At 40.0% G+C, this 24,441-nt stretch overlaps 2 protein-coding genes across 2 annotated transcripts; both read right to left on the bottom strand.

Annotated features, from left to right (window-relative positions):
* Positions 1 to 5,681: 5,681 nt before the first annotated feature.
* rps15a (ribosomal protein S15a) lies at positions 5,682 to 9,779 on the bottom strand. Its single transcript, XM_046404841.1, has 5 exons — positions 9,634 to 9,779; positions 8,794 to 8,931; positions 8,443 to 8,522; positions 7,941 to 8,026; positions 5,682 to 5,813 (listed from the first exon to the last, which is right to left on the bottom strand). The coding sequence occupies exons 2-5, from the start codon at positions 8,924 to 8,926 to the stop codon at positions 5,720 to 5,722; spliced, it is 393 nt and encodes a 130-aa protein (XP_046260797.1). The 5' UTR covers positions 8,927 to 8,931; positions 9,634 to 9,779; the 3' UTR covers positions 5,682 to 5,719.
* Positions 9,780 to 12,044: 2,265 nt separating this feature from the next.
* On the bottom strand, positions 12,045 to 18,076 carry notum2 (notum pectinacetylesterase 2). The gene is made up of 11 exons (XM_046404826.1): positions 17,151 to 18,076; positions 16,931 to 16,983; positions 16,234 to 16,329; positions 16,052 to 16,112; positions 15,241 to 15,353; positions 15,023 to 15,125; positions 14,428 to 14,616; positions 14,133 to 14,233; positions 13,077 to 13,224; positions 12,906 to 12,953; positions 12,045 to 12,427 (listed from the first exon to the last, which is right to left on the bottom strand). Exons 1-11 carry the CDS (start codon positions 17,462 to 17,464, stop codon positions 12,124 to 12,126), a joined length of 1,530 nt encoding a protein of 509 aa, XP_046260782.1. The 5' UTR covers positions 17,465 to 18,076; the 3' UTR covers positions 12,045 to 12,123.
* Between the last annotated feature and the right edge of the window lie 6,365 nt (positions 18,077 to 24,441).

Below are 24,441 nucleotides of genomic sequence, written 5' to 3'. Positions count from 1 at the left end.
GTTGTTTACAGTGACGTAAAGGGTATTGTTTGCCCTTGATTGCGGTTTCTGATTCTGCATTTCTTTCCCCATAAAGCCTTACAGTGACCGAAGACGTCGCTGATCAACGTTAAAACGAATCACCTACTTTTATCACATTTGTAGTGACTGCCAAAGTTAATAGTTAATATCCAACAGACTGTTTCTCCATCCCTTTGTCTGAATCTTCATATTTGAAGTACGTATAAATTTGTAAGCTTCAATTCACTTTTGCACATCCGCTCTCACTTTTCTAATCGTCTTTGTTTTTCTCCCTCATTTCACTGCGACCCACTAAGTGGTTTATGGCAGAAGAAGACAATATAGAGCTGGGTTAAAAGAATTTTTTCTCTTTTGACTCAATCCACGTTTCATACTTTTACTGCTATTCCAATATTAATTCTGTTATCTTTGAATCAATCATAATTAGTCTTGCTGCTTGCCGACCAGCCTGGCCTGAATGCAGTATGAGGACCAGGACCGTGGAAGGAAAACCGCAGATGAGACATATTTCTACTGCCCTCAAGTGGTCAGTTGGGGAACTTCAATGAAAGTACAAATAGAGCCACTGGTATTAGACCTCACTAACACCATCAATTATCCACAGTACAACTGGACAAGGGGCTCTATGAAAACCGATGCCGTGATAGCAAGCAGCTAATTTGTTTCCAGACTCCAACGGTCAGATTCTCGCTTTTCTGTGGTAATGGATGTGATGTTTGCACAAGGACCTTGGTGTCAACTGTAAAATGCTTTCTTCCTGCCAGGAATTTGTAACGTTGAATTGCTTTGCTCAAGCTCCATCACCATCACACTGGGAAAGAACACATAGAGACCAAATCATTTCACACTACTCTCATTTTTCAGCCCAAGCAGCAACGAGAATTACTGGAGGGGATGGAGATTTTGTTTACAGGAATGACAGAGGTGAGCGAGTAGAACAAAAATCAGTGTGGACAGGCCAACAATATTTTCAGCCCTGGAGAGGCACATTTAGTCCACACTTTGAGAAAATGTATACTGTAATTCTTGCTACTGTCAGAAACTTTTTGGCCACAAAAAAAAAAAAAAGAAAAAGAAAATTGTAATTAATTCATTCTCCAGAGCTACTGAAACGTACCTACTATTGGCAGACTGCCTGAAGACGAGCCTTGAAATGGAAAAAAATATTTTAAGGGTCAACCAAATAACAACAACAACAAAAATTCTGCCAGAATTTGAGTTTTATTTTATTTGACCACCTTCTGAGGTATCCACCTTTTCATCTGCACTGCTCTCTACCCAAGAAATGGATTATCCATAGCAACTGAGATCAGGTTTTTACAAAGATTTGTTTACAAGAAAAAAGGGAATTAAAAAGAAATGCTGTTCTATTGTTTAATATGACGCACAAACAAAACCTTGTCAGCATTTATTTAGGAATTTGCACGTCAAAAGACACCTAGGCATCAAGGCCAAAATGTATTGGTTCAATAGAGTGACAGAATACCTATTTCAATGGTGAGTTAAAAACTTATTCAGATTGGAAATACAGTAATTCAAAAGTATTCTTTTTATTTCACCAATTCCTTTTAATCTTCAACCACCAAATTGGATGATTTGCTGGTCACTGATATGACAAATCTGTCTGAAGTGTGTTGAGAGCTGTTTGATAGGGCTGTTGGAATATAAGCTCAAAAATACTGGCAAGTCAATGCAAAATGACTTTATATTACTTAGATTCTGTGCTAAAGAAAACATTAAAGAAAGAAGCATGTCATCATGTTTTCATAAGTACAGCACTCGCAAAGACAACCGTGTCTCTCTCTCTCTTGCTCCCTCTGCCTCTGGCTCTCTCTGTCAGAGCGAGCCAAACGGCAGACTTTTTGTTTCCGTATTAATGTATTCTATTTGTTTTGAGAGCTGCACATCTTTCTCTTCTCCTGCACAGCGGTCCCTTCAGGGACATCTCAGAGAACCAGCTGACATATGGTGAAGACTACATAAACATGTTGGAGGCTGTCAGGCTGTGAACCCCAAACCCCAGATGTGTAGATGCATATTGTCTTCAAACAGACTATGTCGCTGTAGCAGAAACACTGAGAGGTTTTGAGCAACGAGGGAGGCTTTTCAGGCTTCCTCCTCAAGCCATTTTCTGTTTGAAAGAGCCTGGGGCATTTAGGGAGCTAGAGCACGTTTGAAATGTGTAAATACTGCAGTTATCTATACAATGTAGGCTAACAAGTCATGGAGTAACATTCAGTCAGAAGAAAACAGGTGAGGTTACATGGACGCTTTATTTGTAACAAGCCACCGTCCAAGTAGCTTCTCTAACTCAGTGCCAGCTCTCGTTTGGCATCACTTTCACGTGTCTCCTGAGAACAAGAAACAAGTTCTTTCCCGGGGTTTACTTTCAGTGAGACACATTAGTATGTCCCCCATAAAAATGTACCATGACAGCAAGCGCACTTGTGTCATCATGACTTGGTTTCTCCTTAAAAAATCAGATTCATCAGCATCATCTTCTTTAGTCATCTTTCAAAATTTTAAGCCGAATCTTTGCAGTGAAAAAATGTCTCAAACGTTTTAGTCCTTGTTTGTCTTTTTTGTTGTTGCAGCCATCCACGTCCGCTTCCACTGGCAACACTGTTGTGTCTTCCATTTTGGGGAATTTGCCACTTAGCCACAGTTATATGTTAAGGTGAAAAAGGCAACACAAAAGAATAATACAGTGTTTTATAGACTAATTATATATTTGATATACTTGATATGTTTAGACAACTTTTAGCACCCCTGGACTCATGACCTCAGTTTGCAAAAAATGCTGGCTATTTTTTGTCTCAGCTAGTCACAGATACATGAGATTGGCTTCATTCTCTGAAGCTGGTAAATGCAACTCCCTTTGGTCTCAGGATTATGGGAAGTGATGTTCATAAAGGGCTGCTAAAAATATGTTATCAATTAAATGTTAAATTGGTTTTAAAAACATTTACTCTCATTATCTGTATATGTGGAATGGACCACAGAAGGTACTGTTGAGTGTTATTTTTGTAGGCATGGATTAGTAATAGTAATTTGTTATCAAAAATGCCATTGTGATTTTTAACAAGTTTTATTTGTTCTGAAGTAAAATCCCTCAAATTTCTCTCCATCTTACTAGTCTACCAAAACTTTGTGAATAAACTAAGCAAAAGAATGTAGAAATACTTCCCCTTCATTTTCACACTCTCTGAACTTTTTATAATTACGTACTTTCCTATTTGATATTTCAAATGTCTTTTCTTGTGGCATTTGATACCTGTATTTTAAGAAAAATATATTGTTTTTTTATCCCTTTGAAAGGGTATGTAAATGCCACTATCCAAAGTTCACCAGAAATTAGTTTTTAAAAGCAGTTTTTCACAAATTTCTCCCTAGGAGAACATCTTTACTCTGGACTCTGACAGATTATGCCCTATCAGAGGTTCTTGTTTAAAGGTATTTCTGCTTCATCAGAAAGTTCAAAGTGAAGAAAAAGCCAGCAGAACTGGGAATCAGTGTGTTTTAGACTTTCACGGATCCTGAAATGTCTTTAACTCACAACATGGTCAGAGTCTCGACCAAACCAGGTAAGATACCCGAGCCTCTTTCAGTCGGGCACGCTAAAGCAGCTCTTTGATACTGTACAGCATTTCACCACTTGAAAAACTACAAGTACTATGAGACTGTTTACAGGCTCATTCTGTCGGAACAATTGAATTATTTGTTGCTGCCAAACCAGGTGACCCTAGATGGTTAAATGTCAGAAAGTCCACTGCAAACAGAGCACGAAAGCCGTACGTCTGCAGCCTCTTCTCGTCCTCTGAACTCAGCATCCCTGATCTTTAAAACAGCAGCACCATAACAGTTTGTTTTTCCTTTTACAAGGTGGCGCTTAAGTGCTGTGAGCGAGGCAGGCTGCGTGCTCTCAGCCCTCAAGGAGCTCTTGGACAGAGCTGATGCATTAGCAGGCTGTTACTTCTTCTTTTCAGAGTCTAATGTGAGGTCAGCAGCCAGACTCCAAAGAGGTTGGGGACAAGACAAAATACACTGAGGACCCCAGAAAAGGTCACGCTGGCAAGAGGATTTCAGGGGCACAAAGCCAGGGCTTTTTACAAGCTGGCAGCTCTGTAGAAAAGATGTCTCAAGCAGCTCCCAATAGCTGCTGGGGCCACAGCCACAACAGGCATGTGCATATTAGACATTTGTCTGCAGCTAGAGCACAAGTTCCATACAGTCGGGTGTATAGCCTGTATACAGCGTGGCCTTCTGTGTGTGTGTGACCTGGACACGCCACAAAATTCAACCTCTTGTGCTTCCTGTTCAAACCCAAACTTGATATTAGGCTTTCACAATGTAAGCTGCCCATGTTGTTGCTTCATTCCATTACATCTTGTCTACAGAGAATTTTGACCGTTTAGATCAGTCTTCTCTCGTTTTGAAAACTTTTACAGTACTCATGTGGATCAGTTATCTTCCTTTCATCTTTCATTTTCTCTTGGGTTTGATCTTACTTTGACTGCCACTTCAATGTTTAATGAAGACATAACTTGTGTTACAGCAGGTTTGTTTCAAGTTTGCTCACCTGTTGCGCATTAACATCTCGCTATAAACCATATAGCAAAAAGTACTGGGCCACCTGTCATTACACCAATACCAACAACACACTTTAATGATATTGCATTCTAAATACAGACAGCTTTGCAGCTGTAACAGCTTCCACTCATCTGAGGCTGCTTTCCACAAGATTTTGGAGTGTTTCTGTAGGAATTTCTAAAGCATTTGTGAGGTCAGGCACTGATGTTGGACCAAAAGGCCTGGCTCACAGTCTCTGTTCCAGTTCATCCCAAAGGTGTTGGATGGGGTTGAGGTCAGGACTCTGTGTGGGCCAGTCAAGTTCTTCCACACCAAACTCATCCAACATGTCTTTATGGACTTTGCTTTGTGCACTGGGGCACAGTCATGCTGGAATAGAAAAGGGCCTTCTCCAAACTGTGGCCACAACGTTGGAAGCATAGCTTTGTCCAAAATGTCTTGTCATGCTGAAGCATTAAGATTTCCCTTCACTGAAAGTAAGGGGCTGAGCCCAACCCCTGAAAAACTGCCCCATAAAGAGGTGTGGCTGGATACTTAGTCTACACAGTGTAGATGTGCACCAATCAGTCAACGATAGGTAAATCACACTGAGCATCTCATATCATTTCAATTTTCTGCTAGTTTTTCACCCAGGTACATTTTAAAAGACCAAGCACACCCGCCTCATTGCAACACAATGCCAGATGGCACCCGCCTCACCCAGAAGGACATGCACTCACCTTACTTCAAAAACTGCCAAGCAAAGGCTCAAACATTGAGTCAAAGGCACTGACCAGGCCTCAAATCACCTAAAGATAAAAATATTGTAGGAACAAATGGTGCAGATTCTACTTTTTGCCAAGTTAATTTTACTTAGTTACCGCTGCTTTAAATGAAATGTAGCTGATGTATTTCTGTGGTGTTTTTAAGGACAGAGTGAATTGTGTTAAGTTGTTCTTAGATAACCAAGAAATACCAGCCTACTAGTGACCTTGTCTTGTCTGCTACTATACTTCTGACAAAAGTCTTAAAAATCCATCTCTCTCCCCAGACACCTCTTAGGATGAAATAAGTCACAGCAGACGACAAGCTTTCCCCTGGTTGTTTTTTATTTGCAGCTCATTACATTTTAGAAAAAGAATCCAAGGATTTTGCCTCCTGTGTGTTTCCGTCTGGCCTCTTCGTGGTCCATGATGCCAGCTGAGGTGGTCAGCACAATGTATCTGTGGAAATACAGATACATACAAGTCAGATGAATAAGTCACACTGCAAGTGATTGTCATGAAAGCAAGGACAGGCAATGTGTCATACACGCTTCATCTTTTAAAAAGGGATCACAATTATAGTTATATAGGTAACTATCTCTCTCTCTTTCTGTGTGTGTATATATAGATAGATGGATATGCATATAGATATATATACATCTGTATGGATCTCAAGTCAGCCAAAATAATGTATGCACACATCAGGAAAAGAAAAACATGCATAAATATTTAATTTGTATAAGTACTTCTATACATACAGATGCCTCTTTCAAAGTTTGATCAAATTTACAATAACACTGTGTACTGTTGTACGATGTTTTCCCAACAGATGGCATCACCCTTTTTTGCTGATGCGTGTATACATTATTTTGGCTGACTCTCTCTATATGTGTGTGTGTGTGTGTGTGTATATATTTTAGAGAGAGTAACATAGCACAGAAAAAAGAGCGAAGAAGAAAAAGAGCGAGACCACATCAGCCATGTGGCTTGATCAAGTCATACAGGGTCCAAAATCCGTCAGGCAATTCAAAGATGACTAGTGGCCACACTGGCAGGTAAATGTTTGCACCAAAAGAATCGTGTAATAAAATAACAAAAAATAAAAAACTATTCTGAGAGGGTCTACCATGTTTTGATATCCTTTACAGGCATGCAGCCTCTGACCGGTGTTCTTTTGTCACGTAGAACACACTCAAACTTCACGGTGCATTCAGGGGCACTTTATGAAACATGAAATTTACAAGGTCTTGTACAGCCAAGTGTATTGGCATTGATGGACATTACTGTTCATTCATATCCTGTAAACTCAAATCTATGCTGGATTAGCAATAAGGTTTGGTGAAAAACAGCTAAATTTTGTTTTTTCCCTTTTTCTGAGCAGTGCCCAACCCTATTAGCACACGTATCGATGTCAGAGTTACATGTGTTATGATTCTGTACTCAAAGCACGTTAACTGCCTACTCAATGTGCCATTACGCTCATGCTTCAGGCTATCCCACAACGTATTAACACCAACTACTTAGCAAGGCCTGCTATAGTTTGAATTTTACCCCCCTTGCATTACAGCAACAGAAGCTATTCATGACCACCACTCACTGTCGCCACAAAAAATAACTTCTACTCAGAAAGACAAACAACACCATAGCTTAGCACCATAGGTTTTACGTCACAGTCAAGAATTGATATCCTGCAGATACAGAACAGGGGTGTACAATATACAGGGGACATTTACATTATCGGCCATCAGCTAACAAAGAAGCAAGCTATGTGGCCTTCGCTGACTTGACGCAGCATCTACATGTTCTGATACTGTAGAGAACATGTGCACACACTGTGGAGTGTGCACCTGTAATATTGGTTTAGTATTGGACAAAAAAAAGAACAAAAAGAATATGCTGTACACTGCTGTTACTTTGATGTCAAACAAGTGCACTGAAATAGACATATAGTCCACACCCGTAACAATGTTTTTGTTTTTACAGCTTCAGAGGAACACAACATCATCTTTGCTAACTTCATCTTTGCCTTTCTTAACACTGCATGTGGAAAAATCTGTTAACTTACTGAAATCGGTCATGAAAAGCAGCTAATAATCTGTATCAGCTGGAGAAAAAAAATCCATATTGTGCATCCCTAACACAGAATGATAAGCACAATTTCTGAGGGGATTCTTCCTATCATTAACACCTACTTCCATCCTCTTACTAGCACCTACTCTGACTCAGTAACAATGTCGAAAATCCATGGATCAAAGTAATTTGTGATAAATATTCATTCAAGACACCATTAACCTTTGTAGAAAATAACATCATCCAGCACTTGAAACACTGTCCAGTTTGTACCGCATTTAGGATTCTGAACATAACCATTAAAATTCTTAGATGAAATGTGCTGAATGAAAACCAAATAAACCACTTTTCCAAAAGCAACCACAAAGGACAGTCAAGCAAAGGAAGCATCACAGATTAGCTCATCAAGAGCAAGACTGGGCACGATTAGGACTAAAAAGTCTAAACTCTCCTATCCAGTTGATTTAACACTACATCATTGACACCACTCAGTTTTACATTTAACGTGATTCTCACCCAAACTGTCTTGAGGGCAGCAGGTTGTTCTGCCACTTCTCCAGGTCCTTGAGCTGGAGATCAAAACGTGGACTGATCACACCGCACTGAAAAATAAAAAACACGCTGGTTTAAATTCACCATTCACATATAAGGCGGCAAGTGGGAACACAAAGCTACAGGCTGCATGATATACAGCACACCATCTGTGTTGGATTTAGCATTCTGCTCAGCTCACTGAGAAGGCTGATGCATTTACCGCTTTACAAACAAAAAACAACAAAGGTGAAGTTATTGCCATGTGGCCAGCCATCCACATCTTTTTAGTAACTTGTTTAATAAAAACAGTTACTCAGAAAACACATTTTATATCTGGAGGCATTTAGAAAAAATTGCTAGTGTGATTCACATTAACACTCAATCCATCACAGCTTGCGCAAACATATTTATAATTCACCTGAAATTGACTTACAAATAAGGGTATAATAATATCTGCAGAACTTGGTCAACTAATAGACTTTACCTTATTCAGCCTGCCTGTGAGATTGACGACAATTTTTCCGGCTCTGTGGTCGTCAATGATCTCAAACTCACCAATGTAACCTGTAGATTCAGAAGAAAAAGGACACCATTAAGCAACACATCAAACTGTTACTCTTTTGACCTGATAAACTAAGTCTTTAGAGCCCTCAACATGTTGACAGTGCTTCTACCAATTAAGCCAATCCTGTAGATTGCATCCTTCTAATAGCTCTACAACAGCACTTACACTGACTGGGCCAAAGCCATGCTATTGTTATGCAGCCAAGTTATCAACTAAGAGTTTATTACCACTTTACCACTCACTGAGACCTGAGAAATAAGAGCCACTCACCGTGCTTCATCATGACGGTTAGGAAGCGCACAATAACCTTGGAGCAGGGCCTGATGAGGACCTGGCGTTTCCCACGCTTCTCTGCATTGTTGATGCTTTTCAGAGCATCTGCGAGAACGTTCATGCGCACCATGATGCCTGCAGAGTCACACAAATACAAACATTTCGTTTATAGAAGGACACATCTAAGCATGAAATGAGAGACGATCTACTCTACTACATCTACTCTGACAGGGACACACATTTATGAATACTCCAGGTCACGACACGTACTACGATATTAGCAACTTGGCTAACATTAGCAAGTTACTTTAAATAAGTATTTTTCTGATACCAAATGAACTTTACTTTCAGCAGTTCACGTTGACGCCATTGAGTAAGTTACAATCAACGTTAAACGCAGACTCCCATAAAGCATGGTCCTTCATGAGCACACAGAAAAGCTAGCTGGCACTATCCGACTATATTAGCAAAGCATCTCTAAACATTGACAGAGACGACGGTTGACGCAGTATAGACCGCGTATTAAATGTGTTACAAACGGGCATCACCGGAGAGCTTACAGGTGTAAATCGTTCAAAGTGTAGGGAGACTTTATGGTCACGAAGCTAAGTCAAAAAGGCGGCTTGAAAGCACCGTTTCCCAGGGCCGGACAGAGCACTGGCAGATGAAATTTAAAGTCCAAATGTGTTGAACTGGTTTTATAAATCGAGACGATAATGAGCCAGAATGATTTGTATATACTTTCGCTTCAAAATGATCACCTAAATGGAACCTTTGTCATCCAGATGCTTTAGATACTTAAAAGATTGAAGGTGACAGTGTAAAAAGACATCTTACCGGTTCTGCAATATGGCGGAAAGAGGAAGTAGACAAAAATTGCAATGCAATATGGGAAAAAAATCCAAGACTGTTTCAAGACGAGATATCCCACCACCACGGAATTTGTGTCTTTGATGAGTGGTTTAGGCCTACTAATGTCGACATTGTCAGTATAAAACGACACAGAAAGTATTTCCACATTTACATATTGTTTGGTGAGGTGACGTGAATTTATTCAGAGAGGGTTTATATGACATGGTTATACTTTAACTGAATCTAAAATATTCTATTGTATATAAACATTTAAAGGCCTACCTTCTTCCTTTAAAGGATCTCTGCTAATAGACTGTACTAGATAAAATTAAAAAAATATATATATATTTTGCAACCAGTGTCATTACGTGCGGGATCTTTTGAAAATAGCCTATGTGTCAAATTTAAAGCAGCGCCATCCAGTGATACGGATGACTATTTGCATGGATCCAAACAGCTGTTCAGAGCAACATATACTGTATATGGCCAACCGCGTGAATTTTTAAGTGCGCACATTGCATGCAATATTGATTTCCGAAGCCAAGATTTCTTGGTTTATGCACAACACATTTTATTGCAAGAGGGGTAGGCATGACTATATCACGGGAGACAGAACATCTGCAAGTTTTGCATTAGGTATGTATGTATGTATGTATTTAAATAGCACAATATCTACACTGATGGGTTTGGAAAAAAGGGGGCCTTGCAACATCATAGGTTCAAGTCAGTCTTCAACATTTGCTCTTGTCTCATCCCCATTTTACTGCCAGTTCTGCTCATCTCTGATTTGCTCGCAGGCTCTGAGTGCACAATGCTCTCCTGCAGAATTTGTGCAGTCTGCTTTTAAAATTGTATTTCTGCTGAGCAGCACATTTACTGTACATACCCTTCAAAGAAACCGTGTATATTCCCTGGGATTATCATTGTAACATTGTATTATCAAACGAAGAATTACAGAACAAAATGTAATCCCAAGATAAAGCAGGAATATTGTGTTCATTACGTACTGAGACAAATTAATAGAAATATTAATATCCAGTTGAAATTGAGTAATTAAAATTTCCATTGTAATCTACATTTATTTATTACATACATGGAGGGGAAGCATTTAGATATAAATGCTTTTCAGACACCAGTTTCTAGGTGTCTGTATGCTGGTATAATCCCTGTACTGATATTTCATTCTGAAAGATAACTAGGCCAGAGGAAAGAGGCAAAGGACATGTCCAATATATCTTCTTATCAGACTGTCTCACACACAGACTGTGATATAGATGTCAAGAGAATGACCAAACAGAATTGGACAAACCACAAGAGTTCATGTTGTCAGAGACAATTCCCAGTTTCAACATGTGTAACAACTCATTCTGATACTTACTGGCACAATTCTTGTCAAATCCTGATTGGTTGACATGATTATTATAGTAGCCATATTAGAAGAAAAGCATACAGTTTCAGAAACAACTGTAAAAGTATTGCAAAACTATGGCATGACATTGTGAAAGATGCAAAAGTTTTAAATGTTGACAGTAATGTATTATGTCCAAGTATGTCACTAGATACAGATCATCCAACTGAGCAGTGAATAACCAGAACACTATTAAATTTTTAGGGAGTTTTTTTTCTTTTTATTGCAGATTTCACTTGTCAAATAGATAAACTCCTACTAGCCTACAAGAAAAACATCAATAACTAATCACACTTTTGTCTTACATGCACATAAACTCTGTATATATTATGCAGTTTAAGTTAGCATAGCATCAGGAACTATAGACTAAAAAAGTCACACAAATCACAGTCAGTTTCTTTGAAACTTAGTGTGCAAAAAAAAAAATAGAATTAGTTAGTGTGAGTTTTTGTGTGCACTGAGATGTATTTTATAATGTAAGTACTCAAAATCTGGCACATCACAAGTAACTGCTACTGTGTGAAAAATATGACAGTTGACTAGAGGGAGCATAAATAACCTTTAATTAAAGCTAATTCAAAAGTTAACAACTAAAGTATATGTTGTGCAAATGTTTCTTTTTTATCCTGTCTAGTCCTGTGGAAGCAACATGTTTGTGCCACTGACATTTTGCAGGAGTCTATTCAGTAAAAGAATTCAACTCTACTACCATGCTCTTTGAGTATTTTCATGTAGAATGATTGGGATGAAAGTGTGTTGTAGTGGGTACAGCATGTCTGGCAATCTGCTAAGACTCAAAGCTAGTGCACCAACTTTGGTTTAGACCCTCTTTCCTCTAGTGTCCAGTAGAGGGACAGCCAGTCCACTCAGACACAGACACAGTGACATACCCACCAGTCAAGTCACCAGTTTAACAGACACATGAAGCATAGTGGAATGCTGAGCAGCACAAGACATAGTAACCAGATTTCTGTACTATTTCTATGGTTACATTAAAATTTCAATACATTTTTTCCTCTAGTAAGCCTTTGCATGGCTACCTCTCAGGCTGTCATCCACTTCAACACTTAGCCACCATTGCTGACCATCCTGGCCAGAGAATCTGCATCTCCCTGGGGATCGAGGCCCAGCTTCTGGAGGTCAAGGCCCATGGCAACCAGCATCTGGAGCAGGGTGAGCTCCTGCTGGGTGGCCTGGTCCACCAGGGCTGGGCAGGTGGGGTTGCACTGGGGCCACTGACAGGTGTCCAGCAGGTGGAAAGGACAACCTTTGGCAGGGGTTCTGTTGTTGCGGGTTGCCTCCAAACTTCTGTCCCAGCAATGCAGTGCCCGTGGCAAAGAGGTGCCTCTAACTTGGAAACTCATCCAGGTACTAGAAGAACAACAAGACATGCATGTTAGTGGTTAGAAGTAAACAGAAGCAAAGGCAGAGAAAGAAAAAAAAGTGAGGGGAAAGGCAGGGGAATAAGATGAAGGAGTTAGTAACCGAGGACCTGAAAAGATTTGTCATCTGCAAAATTATATACCATAACCTTGGACCTTCAGCTGCTCACATAAATAATTAACACCCTCAAAAAAAATACACCTAACTTAGCCCATCTCTGTAAAACTAGCTAGGATTGCACTGACCCATCAATGTCCAGCTGTGTAGCAAAATGATGAGTGTGTTCCAGGGGCACCAAGAGCTTAGGGAAAGTGTGAAATGGTATTTGGTGACATGAAGAATGTGGAATGATGAACGAGTGAACAAAAACAGCAGCGTGAGCTCACTCTGTCGAGATGAGAGTAAAATGAGGGGTGGAATGCATAGAAGTGCACTGGCACAGCAGGAGTTAAGTATCAGCCCTTACCTTTTGGTAATCAGTGTGTGGGAGAGGCAGGATGGAGCAAACACAGCCCTGAAAACACACACAGAATAGAATACAGTCATACATCTTTAAGCTTCATTCCAGCTTTAATCTGAATCACCTGGTGCACATTAGATTTAGTGTTATTAATTTATGTAACTCTTCAAAACTTACGTGACATCTCTCAGAGAGTTCTTGAGCTCCCTGCCTAGGTTCTGTATGTACTGCCACTGCTCTCGGGTCAAACTCTGTCCTCCCATGTAAATGTTCTCTACTCTCAGTTGCTCCTCATCAAACAGCCACTGCACAACAAACACAGGAGCTACATGGAAAACAAAGAGTTCAATAGCAAAGATGCTCCAATCTGTATATTAACAACATATTAAGAACGGGCCAGACAACTGTGTGAAATACATGAAATGACACGCTAATACTGATGAGTCTACAGAGAACTGAACCCAACACTGCAGCTGATTTATAGCTTGTTTTACTTCTTTGTTTTGGTTTGACTGACTGCAGCTTTACTGTGAGACTGAACCAAAACAACCAAAATAAATATGTTATACACCAGCTGTTCAGCATCAAGCAACAGACAGACAAAGCTAGTGAATGGCTGGTGAAGATGAAGAAACATGACTTCAGATGTATACTAATATTGGTTTATGAATGTTGTTTTTGTACACAGATTTTTTTTTTGCTATATTAGCTTTATAAGGTGATACCCAGTCTGTCAGTGCTGTATTTACAGCTTGTTGTGTTGCCCACAAGTTACCAAATAGTAACTTTAAGTTATAAGTTATTTTGTCTGTAGAAAAATGAGAGATTTCACAGGTTGAATATCCGTTGCTGCCTCTACGGTGTCTTATATATAGCAGCAGTTATTCCATCCACTTTAACCATACTTAAGCCAGATTGTGCTAAGTTGAGTCATGTCTAAGACCGCCAAAATCCCCACAATAATGGAAGAGTTATCATAGTAGTCAGAGCTATAACATACTGTTAAACTGTTTTAAACTGTTTTTCTTGCTTTTTCTTGTGGGTCTTTGATCCAAGACCAAATAGTTGTTCTGCTGAAATTGATAACATTTGGATAACACTGAAGTTCGTTTCTTAGTAGATTAAATTTGCACCCCTCATAAAGCACCATTCATTTAACCTTAACAGTTTAAGTCAAATATATAGCATGCTAATCTAATAACTTGATGCATTTAGACACCAGCCAGCACTTACAGGTTAAGGTAGAGTACAGTTTGTGGCCAAAGAAGCACTGCCACTCCTCTCCTCTCTTATAGAGCTGCCGACACCTATTGGGCACAACCCCGTTCCACAGCCTGAGAAAGCAGCACACACTGTCAGTTCACACAAATGTATTGCTCAGTCTGTTTAACACATTACATATAATGAGGTTGAATATAACAGCTCTCCATTGCAACAAAGGGGATCATTTCATAATCTGCATGTGGCCTATGAAAGTGTTTCTTTACTCATAATCTATATAAGCTGACTGCAGAACACATGACTTTACCTGAGTCCAATCTTTATAGCATCTTCAGGTGAGCAGGAAATAGTCTCAGGACAGTTAGGTGATCTCTGCTGTTTACTCTCTAGAAACCACCCGGAGTCCACAAGGCCTCGGACCTGAGCCTCTGCACCGAGCTGCTCCAGCTGACTGGCCACCCTCTCAATATTCAGCAAAACACCTGTTCCCCCAGCACTGCAAGGGTGCCAAGAAAATCAATAAATAGTTTGGCTTTGAGAGCGCCATTTTCGTTAGGGATATCAAAATGACAGTGCATGCCAGGTAATAGCAAGCAAGTCAAAATTTAGCAGCTTTACATTCAGTCAGTGGATCCTGCTTTAGTGCTTAGGGGTGTCCCAAGAGCTATGTTGCTAACCTGGGAGGAATGTTCGCCATTACAGGGCAAGGCCCTTTAATAGACATTATGTCATTGTTCACAGTTGACTGTAAATGTCTTTATTGTTGACAGGAGGATGCATCCAAAATAGGGCTTCTCTTGTTTAATGTTAGGCATGTAGATGGTCCAGATGATACAAAGGATTCAGGCTCTTGTCCAAAAGCCGTGGTCAGCACCAGAGCGTGAGCAATAAAACAAGCTCACCTTGTGCCAGACAGCATGACAACCTTGGCCTGCTTGATTCCTCTGGGGATGAGGTCTTTGATGACTTCACGGATGATCAGGGATCCCATGAAGGTGTACTCAGCTGATAACAAATGCACACATCACATGACTCGGAGCACCAAACAAAGGAGACTCAGATTTGTCATTCATATGAGAGACCTAAATGAGAAAATCTTGAAGGATCTGCAGAAACTTACTTGCATTTGCATTTGGATCTCTCTCGTTTTCTCTGCCTTGCCGGGCCCTCGGAGGAGGCGTTGGTGAAGGCCCAGTGCCACTCCACACATCACTGGAACAGTAAGGTATAAATCTACAGAAAAGGAGACAGTCATCTTTGTTAAACTAAAGCCAGAGGCTAACGAGACAATGAAAACCAACCACCAAGGACTGAAGCAGCAAAAACCCCCAAGTGTAACAAACTGAGCAAGGGCACATTAGCATCGCTTACAGTTTTGTCACAGGAAAATTATGTAATTTCTTAAAATATCTTGCTTTTAAAAAGCATCACTAATCAGTATTTTCATAATAACACTGGATCAAGTGATCAAACTTTAATTTTTGGATCACCCTCACCATTGTCAACAACCTCTTCCAGACACAGCAGGCAGTTTTACTTTCCAGAAAAAAAGTTAAAAAAAAAAAGTTGATGAGTAACTAGTCAACATAGTGGAAGATTTCACAACTAAACCACAGCAACATTTGTTACATGACATTTTTAAATGTCAGTGTTTTGTTGACACTTTGTTCCAAGTGGCCAAAAAATTAATTAATGTAGTTTTATGTTAAAAATGAAAAAGACTGGAGCAACAGCATCAGATTTCCTGATGTTTTAATGTATAAGCTATTATATCATATTTTAATGTCTACAGGACCGTGTATTTGTATGTCTTGTTCAAAATGGTGGGCAATAAGTCCATGTCTCACATATGTTTGCAAATGAGGACAGACTGCATGTGACACCACCAGTAGCCACAATAACACACACATTGAGAATATACAAGTACTTACACAATGTTTGCATTGTGCCAGTGTGGGTTTTCTTCTGCTTGAGAAGACAATATTCCAGTTCCTGTAATTCCAGCAATCACAGATCAGACAGATGCCCTTTTTCTCACTAAGGATTACATAAAACAAGTAACACACAAGGAACATGTATGACCTGCATTGTAAAGCATGGCCAGCTGACCTACCTCTTCTTGTCTGGGGCCACCCTGATGAGCTCATTAGTCGGGGTATATTTTGGTACCTGGAATCACAGGTCTCTTTGCTGTGGCAGCACCAGCCCCCTAAAAATAATAAAGACTAATATTAGACATTCACATCAGGCACAGCAAAGGAGACCCTTGTTAGCCCATCATAGAGGCTCGTGAGGAATGGAGAGGGAAAGGACTGCACCTGTAGGCCGGTCTCATAACAAGACTGTATGTTCACTCAAAGTTGAACAAAAAAGACAAGTGATTCCTTTAATTTACACTCAGCACCTGATTTATTGATCGACATTCAGCGTGTGTCAAAATAGTTTTCTCAAGTTTTCAACAACAGTATGACATATGTGGGTATGAGAGAAAATCTAATTTATTAAGCTTTTCCTCTCAGGGTATACTGCCACCAGAAATTGTAAATGCCACATTAAACACAATCTGATGCTCTCTTCTTCTATACTCTCAGAATACGCACATAAAAACACACAAATCAAGCTGGAGGACAATCCACATACATTTCCTCCATATGAAGGCTATCAAAGTGACGGGCATAAACCAAAAAAAGACAAAAACAGAAGATGACAGGACAAGATGACATCCCCATCAAAATTCCAGAGGGCATGTCATGCCAAAACAAGCTGACCTTTCAGGACCAAATTAACCAGTTGGGTTTTTAAACACTCACCTTCCAGAAATAACAGCCATCGGCGGCTTCCTCTGAACTCCTTTAGGTAAAACCTGTAGAACCGTAAATATAAGCGGGAATGAGGACACCATGAAGATAAAGCAGCCTTGAATATAACACTGATGTTTATTTGGCTTCTAAAAATCATGCTTTTAATCAGATGCTTTCCAGAGATTCAGGAAAACAAATGAGAGAACATATGAGATCCAGAACACCTCACCCAGCTGCTGTTCCATCATTACATGTAACTTGGGTGTTCTTGAGGAAGTGCAGCCTCATATCATCTGTCTGTTGTCCAGCTGCTCGAGCTCCGGCAGCATTTTCCCGTCCTGCTTCAGCTGAGCCTCCAGTGCCTCTGGAGTTCCCAGTGCTCCCAGGAATCAGATCAGCCACAGGGGGAGACTGGCCAACATCAACCCCTTGGTTCCCACCAGACTTCTTGGTGGACTTGCCGCTAGCTTTAGCATTACGGTTGTTCTGACACCAGATTCCCCCGAGCAAAAGAAAGAAAGCAACCTGGCCAAGTATCTTCATACCTGAGGCAACACAAGAAAAAAAGATACATGCATTGCATCATTACTCATAATCAAGCTCCATTTATCCATATGCAAAACATGACATATCACTGTTACTAGGACCAGATCCTCCTCCTCTTCTAATCTTATTGTCCATAACTTGTTATCTAAATGAAATCCAATGTGTTTCAACCTGGAAATTAATTTACCTCTCTAAGAAGAAATAGCTTTGGTGCTGAGGCACCCCTGGGGTCAGGCGGATAACTGGTGCTGCTGAGGAAAGACTGAGAAGTTCAGAGCGCAGTGACTAGGTGTTAGGGGAAGATGCCAGTCTGGAGTAGTGTTGAAGCCTTGACCAGGTTTCGATGAAGTCTGCAAATCAGCCGTGAGCTTTATAGTGCCACCATATGGATCAGATTTCCTCCCATTTTTCCTCTGCCGCTCCTGCCAGGGCCTGAGATAAACCGCTGACGCCACACTACGAGGGGAGGTACTGGATGGCCAGTGGTGAGGAGAAAAGATAACACGCGCGTCTCTTGAACATATTTCAAGTCTTTGCACACACCCACCACCTTAAACTCTCTCCCATCTGATGGGACCACGGCTCAAAAGCGAGCTCTCCTTCCCCCTATCGTCTTTCGTCTTCTCCCTCCCACCATCCACCTCTGATTGTCAGTGTTTTCATTTAAACATCTACATGGTCAGGATAACTGCATAGCCCATTTGCTCGGTATGTGACCCCAAGGTCATTTGAGCACACACCTCAAGCACTTTTCGACACGGGCATGAAGAAGGTTTCAGCATTGTCAACAATTTTGCGGACACCCTCAAGGCACAGGTGGTGGACACTCTAGTAAGCTGTGGCACAAAGAACATTATGCATGTTTCTAAAATGTCTTAAAGAAGCCTCGTTATTGTAAGTAACAACAACAGAACTTTTGAAAAATTGCAAAAATATTCTATATAATAATGATGATTATAATAACAATAGATAGGTTGATCTGATTAGGCGAGAAGTCAGGAAAGATGCCAGCAGACTTAACCCAAGAAAACATGGGAGCAGCTGACAATCAACAACAACAATAACAGTTTTCAGCAACAATGGATGAATAATCACAAAAGACAAAAACATTCAAAGAAGTGTTAGGTAACAGTCAAGTCAGGGTTTTGAGCAGTGTGTGTTTTGAACAATAAGGTGTCTTGACCAACCAAAAGGTCCATGTGCAGTTCTACCTCTGAAAACTGCATGGCAAGCTGGGTGAGTTTGCCTGTTGACCCCCAAAGTGCATGGCTGTTTAATTATTTCCCAAAAGATCCAGAAACAAACCACATCTCTGGGGCCAAAATAAGTAGTTGTTTAACTGACTAGTCAATTAACAGAAAATGTGTTACCAACAATTTTGAGAACTGATTAATTCGTTTTAGCAAAGATGCCAAAAAATCATTGGTACAGGCTTCTCAAATGTGAATACTGTATTTCTCTACTTTTCCATGATACTAACTTCAACACCTTTAAGTTTTTGACAGTTGGTCAGACAACATGTGCAATTTGAAAATATTAACCTGGGCTAGGCCTTTTCCCACTATTTTCCTGCATTTTATAGACTAAATAATGTATCAGTTATTAGAGAAAAAATGTATTGATAACAAAAAAATGAAGCAAGTTTATAAAACACTTCACAACAAAAGAACACAATATAAATTAAAGCAATTAAGGTCTGTCTGTCGACAGAGGATGGGGAACCTGACAAGGCTGATATTCTACCTCAGTAGAGCAAATGAATCAAATTATGTAAAACAAATGTTATATAGTAAACCCAAGGCTTTCAGGGGAGGCCCCCCTATGCAGTCACTCACTTTGCCTGGTTGGTAATCCGGGCATGTGCCCCTGGGATGGCTGTAGGGTGACTGATCACTGAAGGATCACAAGCACCGGGGCTCTAAAATTCTCATCAATGAAATGCACATTATCCCAAAGTGTCAATCACAGCAAACAATGATCTCTTGAAAGGCCAGAGGCTGATCATGTTCACAATCATGGGGCTGCTGGGGCTGATAGGTCTACAGTGTGGCAGCAGGTCTGAGTTAAGCACAAAAGAAAACAACACATCCATTATAATGAAGACAATAACAACAACACACACGGTCTACAATCAGAGTTGAAATATGAAAAAGATGACAAGCTGTTTTATTGAATAAATTTTGAAGGCACAGATAAAATTATTAGGTGAACGGTGTAAAAATAGGTTTCAAAATGTCTGTCTTTATTCTGGGTGTAATGAGGATTAGCAGTCTCCTATGGCAAAGGAAAATCAAAATCATACAGTATGTTTTCTGCAATAATAAACCATTTAAAGACTTTTAAACAAGTCAGACAGATTTATCAAAGTTTTTCTCATTGCTTTGGCAGAAAAAAATGGTATTTTTGTCTCATTTTCAAGCATTTCATGCTATTTTAGCTACTTTCAACTATGGCCAGAAAGAAAACAAAGCTACTCAAAAATATGTCTGTGAGACCGTATGCACCTACGCGCAATAAAAATGTACCCTAAGGACATCACTATAGTGAATTTGATCTACCGAGCTGAACAATTCTTCATTCCTTCAGTTGTCTTGAAGCATGCACACCACCATCTGTCTTCCCAGAAATCAATGCAACAATCTGTTTAACAGATACCTCAAATAGCTGAAAAACAAAAGAAGTTGCTGTAAATCTATCACCATTTCGCTGAATGTCACGAACAGAGAGATGGCATTGCTGCTATTTTGTTTTTCTTTGATACTGGATTGGGCGGAATGATACGTTTTTTACAGCAGGCTTCAGATCAGTGGATTAAAGAGAATTTGTGTTCTACACCACCAGTTATTCAACTCCCACAACTTGTCACGGATCAAACATTGGCCCAGACACACTCACATGCCGCAAAACACATACACAAAAAGTGAGACCTGACACTCTTCTACACTACATCAGTCTATTACATTTCTCTCTTTAACTCTGAAAAACAAACATTTCGCATAACATATAAGGGGCTCATGAGACACACTGAACTTCACCCTGTCAGGGGCAACAGCCTGACCCCTTGTGCAGTATGGGAGGCATTCTTTCTCCCCTTGTGTTGTTATTTTTCACAGCCAACCTCCAAGGTCAGGACATCTAAAGCCCGGGTGGTCCGGGCACTTTGTCTGCTGAGCATGTGTGTCATCGCCAGCCTCAAGAGCTAAGGGCCCGGCCGTGAGCAAGAATGTTTGTCGGCTGATAGCTTCAAAGAACAACGAGCCAGAGACAGCAGTCATATGCCACATTCTTATGACTGCATCACAGTGCAGAAAGGTTGCGACTCACAGGTAACAACCATGATATCTGACCATATGAACAATAATTTAATTCGTTGTGGACTGGTTCAACCAAGAACTCTTGCTTTAAGACTAATCAAAACATTTACATAAACACTTATATAAACGCAAAACTGCAAAACCCTCTAGGGCGTTGTGATGCAGTAGCACAATCATACCTTGTGGCTCCCCTTGCCATGTTGCGTGTAATTTGACAATCTGCAACAGTATAACTCTGAATCTATGTTGTCACCAGCAGTGGACGGCATAGCTGGGGAAAGAGGCCCATGATTAATAGGAGATAAGAATGGCATCTTTACAAGCCACATGAAAACAAGCCTCAGGCGAGAGATATGAGACGGGGCCAGAGTAGCACTGCCAAAGCTCTCCATTTGATCAGCAAGGGTGACAGACGGGGTCTTAGCGAGATCGGTGTGAAGTGCTAGGCCACTGCATGAGGCTAGCAGGTGGGCCAGGCAAAACTATCCGTAAAAACCAGGTGTTAAGAGGCCTTGCGTGGTAACCTTCTGCAGACTGCCAATGCATCAGCGTGATAGATGGAGGAGGGGTCGATGGCAGGGATACAAGGTGTTGGATTCAGAATGGGGGTGGGGTGGGGGGTGATGTAACAGACATAGAAAAGGATAGTTCACAAGTGAAAAAGTTTTGAGTGCTGTGAGAAGCTGCAGCTCATTCTGCTCAATCCCTCATAACCAGCTTTTCACTCTGTCCACCCTATTGGTGTGCCAGAGGTAACTTCATCCATGCGAAATATGTTCAGCCTCTAGTATGATTACCACAAGCACAATCCTAAAAATGTGTACAAATTGTAAGAACTAAAAGCATCACATCATCATTGTGCAAAAGTGTGTGCAAATTTGTACAAGTGAAATACATAACTTTATAAGTATTGAGTCTAATTATTCTAATGGGGTTCTGTTACTGCAAAGTTTACATAAAAAAAAACAAATAATAACTTCCCATATATAGAAAACTCACATTGCATTAGACTTGGCCTCCGCAGGCCTTATAGCTGTTCTCTTGTCCAAGTGAGCCACTGGTTCTCAAAAGGAATGGAGTGGTGGGGGGGTGCATACTGTGCTAGAGTGAACAGTTTGATGTGTCGTTGGGGCTCATGACACAGTGCAGCAGAAACGTGGCCTTGGAGTCATGCTAGATGAACCGTCGGACCTGTCAGTGCAGTGATGGATACCATGCTCAACTCGAGCACTCGACAGTAGGTCCTTCACAGAAGTCTTCACACCTGATCAGCAATACAACTATCACACAACACAGAGTGGGAACCGTTACACAAGTCCTGTCTCATAAGAGAGGATACAGATAAATGTCACCTTGATGTCTAGTTGTCTATTTAATATCACGGTTTAATTAAATATGTCTCAGAAAATAAATAAATAAATCCCACACCCTAAAACCTTTTCTGCATTCTCAGAAATCAGTTTGTTAAAATTTGAGGCAGTACTTACTACTGTGGCTAATGGTACTGTCACTCATTTGGCAGGTATTTGTTCATAAACCAAAATATTGAACAAATTTTTGCATCAGTCCATCAACTTAGATGCTGAGAAATTTAATGTGGTCAACTATCAACTTTAGTAAGGGCTCCTTAGCCTATAAAAGACCATGCAGTATCATAATAAGAATTTCTGATGCAGCAGAGATTCATTTAAATGCATGAAAGTGCATAACACTTTACATACCATCAACAATGAACCATTATGATGAAGCTCCAATATTATAGATGCATCAATATGTAGTTCACTTTGCTTAACGTAGGGACACTGACAACTTATGATACCACATGGACTATCATAGCATACTTTGAATCCTTACTACAGCTGATTGTTGTGAGGTGTGTGAGTATAAGTTATAATGCATTATTATCCATCAGTCAATCTCTAGTTTGTAACTAGTCAAGAGCATCCATAAGACCTTTGAACTTATCATTTACTATAACTCAAATCAATAATCCTTTATGACCGGTAATATATAGTACATCAGAAAGCATTATGTGTGTTGATGAGTGCAGTTATGAATGTATTATAATATGCTTTGAACTCCCTCACAGAAAGCATTACCAGATATTTTAATTCACACCAAAATGATGGTCATATCAATTTAATGTCATATCTGTTTTATTGGCCTTACAATAAAAATAAAATCCACATACTAAAATCTTCCAAACATTGTAGCTGCTCAAAAATCAGTTTGGCAACAGATTGTCAGATTTGTTCCATGCACATACAGAAGGACATCTACATTTGAGATGTAACTCGACTTAAAAGTCCTTCGGATTTGTATTAAGGTCATTCTGGTGTGGCTCTATAATTTACATACTGAGACTGCCAAAAATAAACAGATTACATATGCAGGTGTCACATATCGAAATCAATCAGGGTTCCTTTACTACTATTGCGAGTGTGATTATTTTCTGCAAGCCTGTTTATCAAAATGGATGTAATGAAGTGCAGCTTTTCATCATGAAATTAAATTCTTTTTTTTTCTACCAATGAACCTTCCTCAAAGACTGACCTTGGTGTGTTTTGTTTTCTTTCTCCAAAGCGATTGGTAGATGGCACTGTGCGACAGGCCATAAATCAGGGATTCCAGCTGAAGTGATGTCAGCCCTTTGCATCGTGTGTTATTGCAGCGCACTGTGAAGACATGTGGACACATAGTCACAGCTCTTTCAGGCCGCACACCCCTCAGTCACCCAAAAGATTTATCACAGCTTTAAGGAATCAGATGCACAAGAACATGCACACATATACAGTATATCTTTCAGCACAATAATTTCTCATATATTTACTAATGTCACAAGGGAAAAAAAGCCAAATAAAAAAACACAACAAATTTTCTGCTGTGTAACATAGTGATCTAAAGCATACAGTGGCATCACTCTGCTGGTATTTATATGTATAGACACAGTAGAGAACAGTAAAAATGTTTACTGTTTACTATTTATAGGGTTGCCTGCCTGAGTGTGGCTGTTTTTCAGCCTATGCTGCTGTATGTGAATAGTTGACCTGGATAACCAGAAGTACATGAAAAGCTCTACTGAGTCAGTTCAAGTTAATTGCCCTTCACTTCTGGGAACCTCTTGTTAAAGGGTCAAGGCAATGCATACTCTAATAAGCATGCACATGATCTTTACATAAAATTTATGGTGACATGCCAGTTAGCTTTATCGCCACAGGCGGTCAACTGGGCTGAGCTCATGGGGGCAAAACATCATATCATTATATTCTCAGGGTTCAGGTTAGATCCATGCTTAACCATATCAGGTCAGACTACAAAGTTAGTCTTTCCTAAGGTTGATTGACTTTGCAGTATAATGGGGCTAAACTAATGAAATCCCTCCAGACCAAATAAAGAAAATGAATATGGATGTTAACTAGTAAAGAATATTCTCTGTATTAAGAGAGGCCAGGGATTGTATAGTGGCCAATACCTTAAAGCAAAACTCTTTGTTTTCCTGTCAAGAGTGAGATGAGACAAGTGATACCACCACTCTACCACTAGAAACTGGCTAAAAAACAGACAGCAAAATCTAAGCTCACTCACAAATAAGTTGGATTTAATTTGTTTAATCTGTACAAAAAATAAATTGTAAAAACAAACTTTTGCAGTTCAGCGGGG

This window comes from Scatophagus argus, chromosome 2 (genome assembly GCF_020382885.2).
Source record: "Scatophagus argus isolate fScaArg1 chromosome 2, fScaArg1.pri, whole genome shotgun sequence".
Lineage (NCBI taxonomy): Eukaryota > Metazoa > Chordata > Actinopteri > Scatophagidae > Scatophagus > Scatophagus argus.
This window is presented reverse-complemented; position numbering and strand designations above follow the sequence as displayed.

Coding starts and splice junctions, on each gene's coding strand:
- rps15a (XM_046404841.1), bottom strand. CDS start 8,926: ATGGTGCGCATGAACGTTCTCGCAGATGCTCTGAAAAGCATCAACAAT. Junction 8,027..8,442: donor TCACAGGCAGGCTGAATAAG/GTAAAGTCTATT, acceptor TTTATTTTTCAG/TGCGGTGTGATCAGTCCACG. Junction 5,814..7,940: donor CTGCCCTCAAGACAGTTTGG/GTGAGAATCACG, acceptor GTATTTCCACAG/ATACATTGTGCTGACCACCT.
- notum2 (XM_046404826.1), bottom strand. CDS start 17,464: ATGAAGATACTTGGCCAGGTTGCTTTCTTTCTTTTGCTCGGGGGAATC. Junction 16,984..17,150: donor AATGATGGAACAGCAGCTGG/GTGAGGTGTTCT, acceptor ACGGTTCTACAG/GTTTTACCTAAAGGAGTTCA. Junction 14,617..15,022: donor GTCATGCTGTCTGGCACAAG/GTGAGCTTGTTT, acceptor GCACCCTTGCAG/TGCTGGGGGAACAGGTGTTT.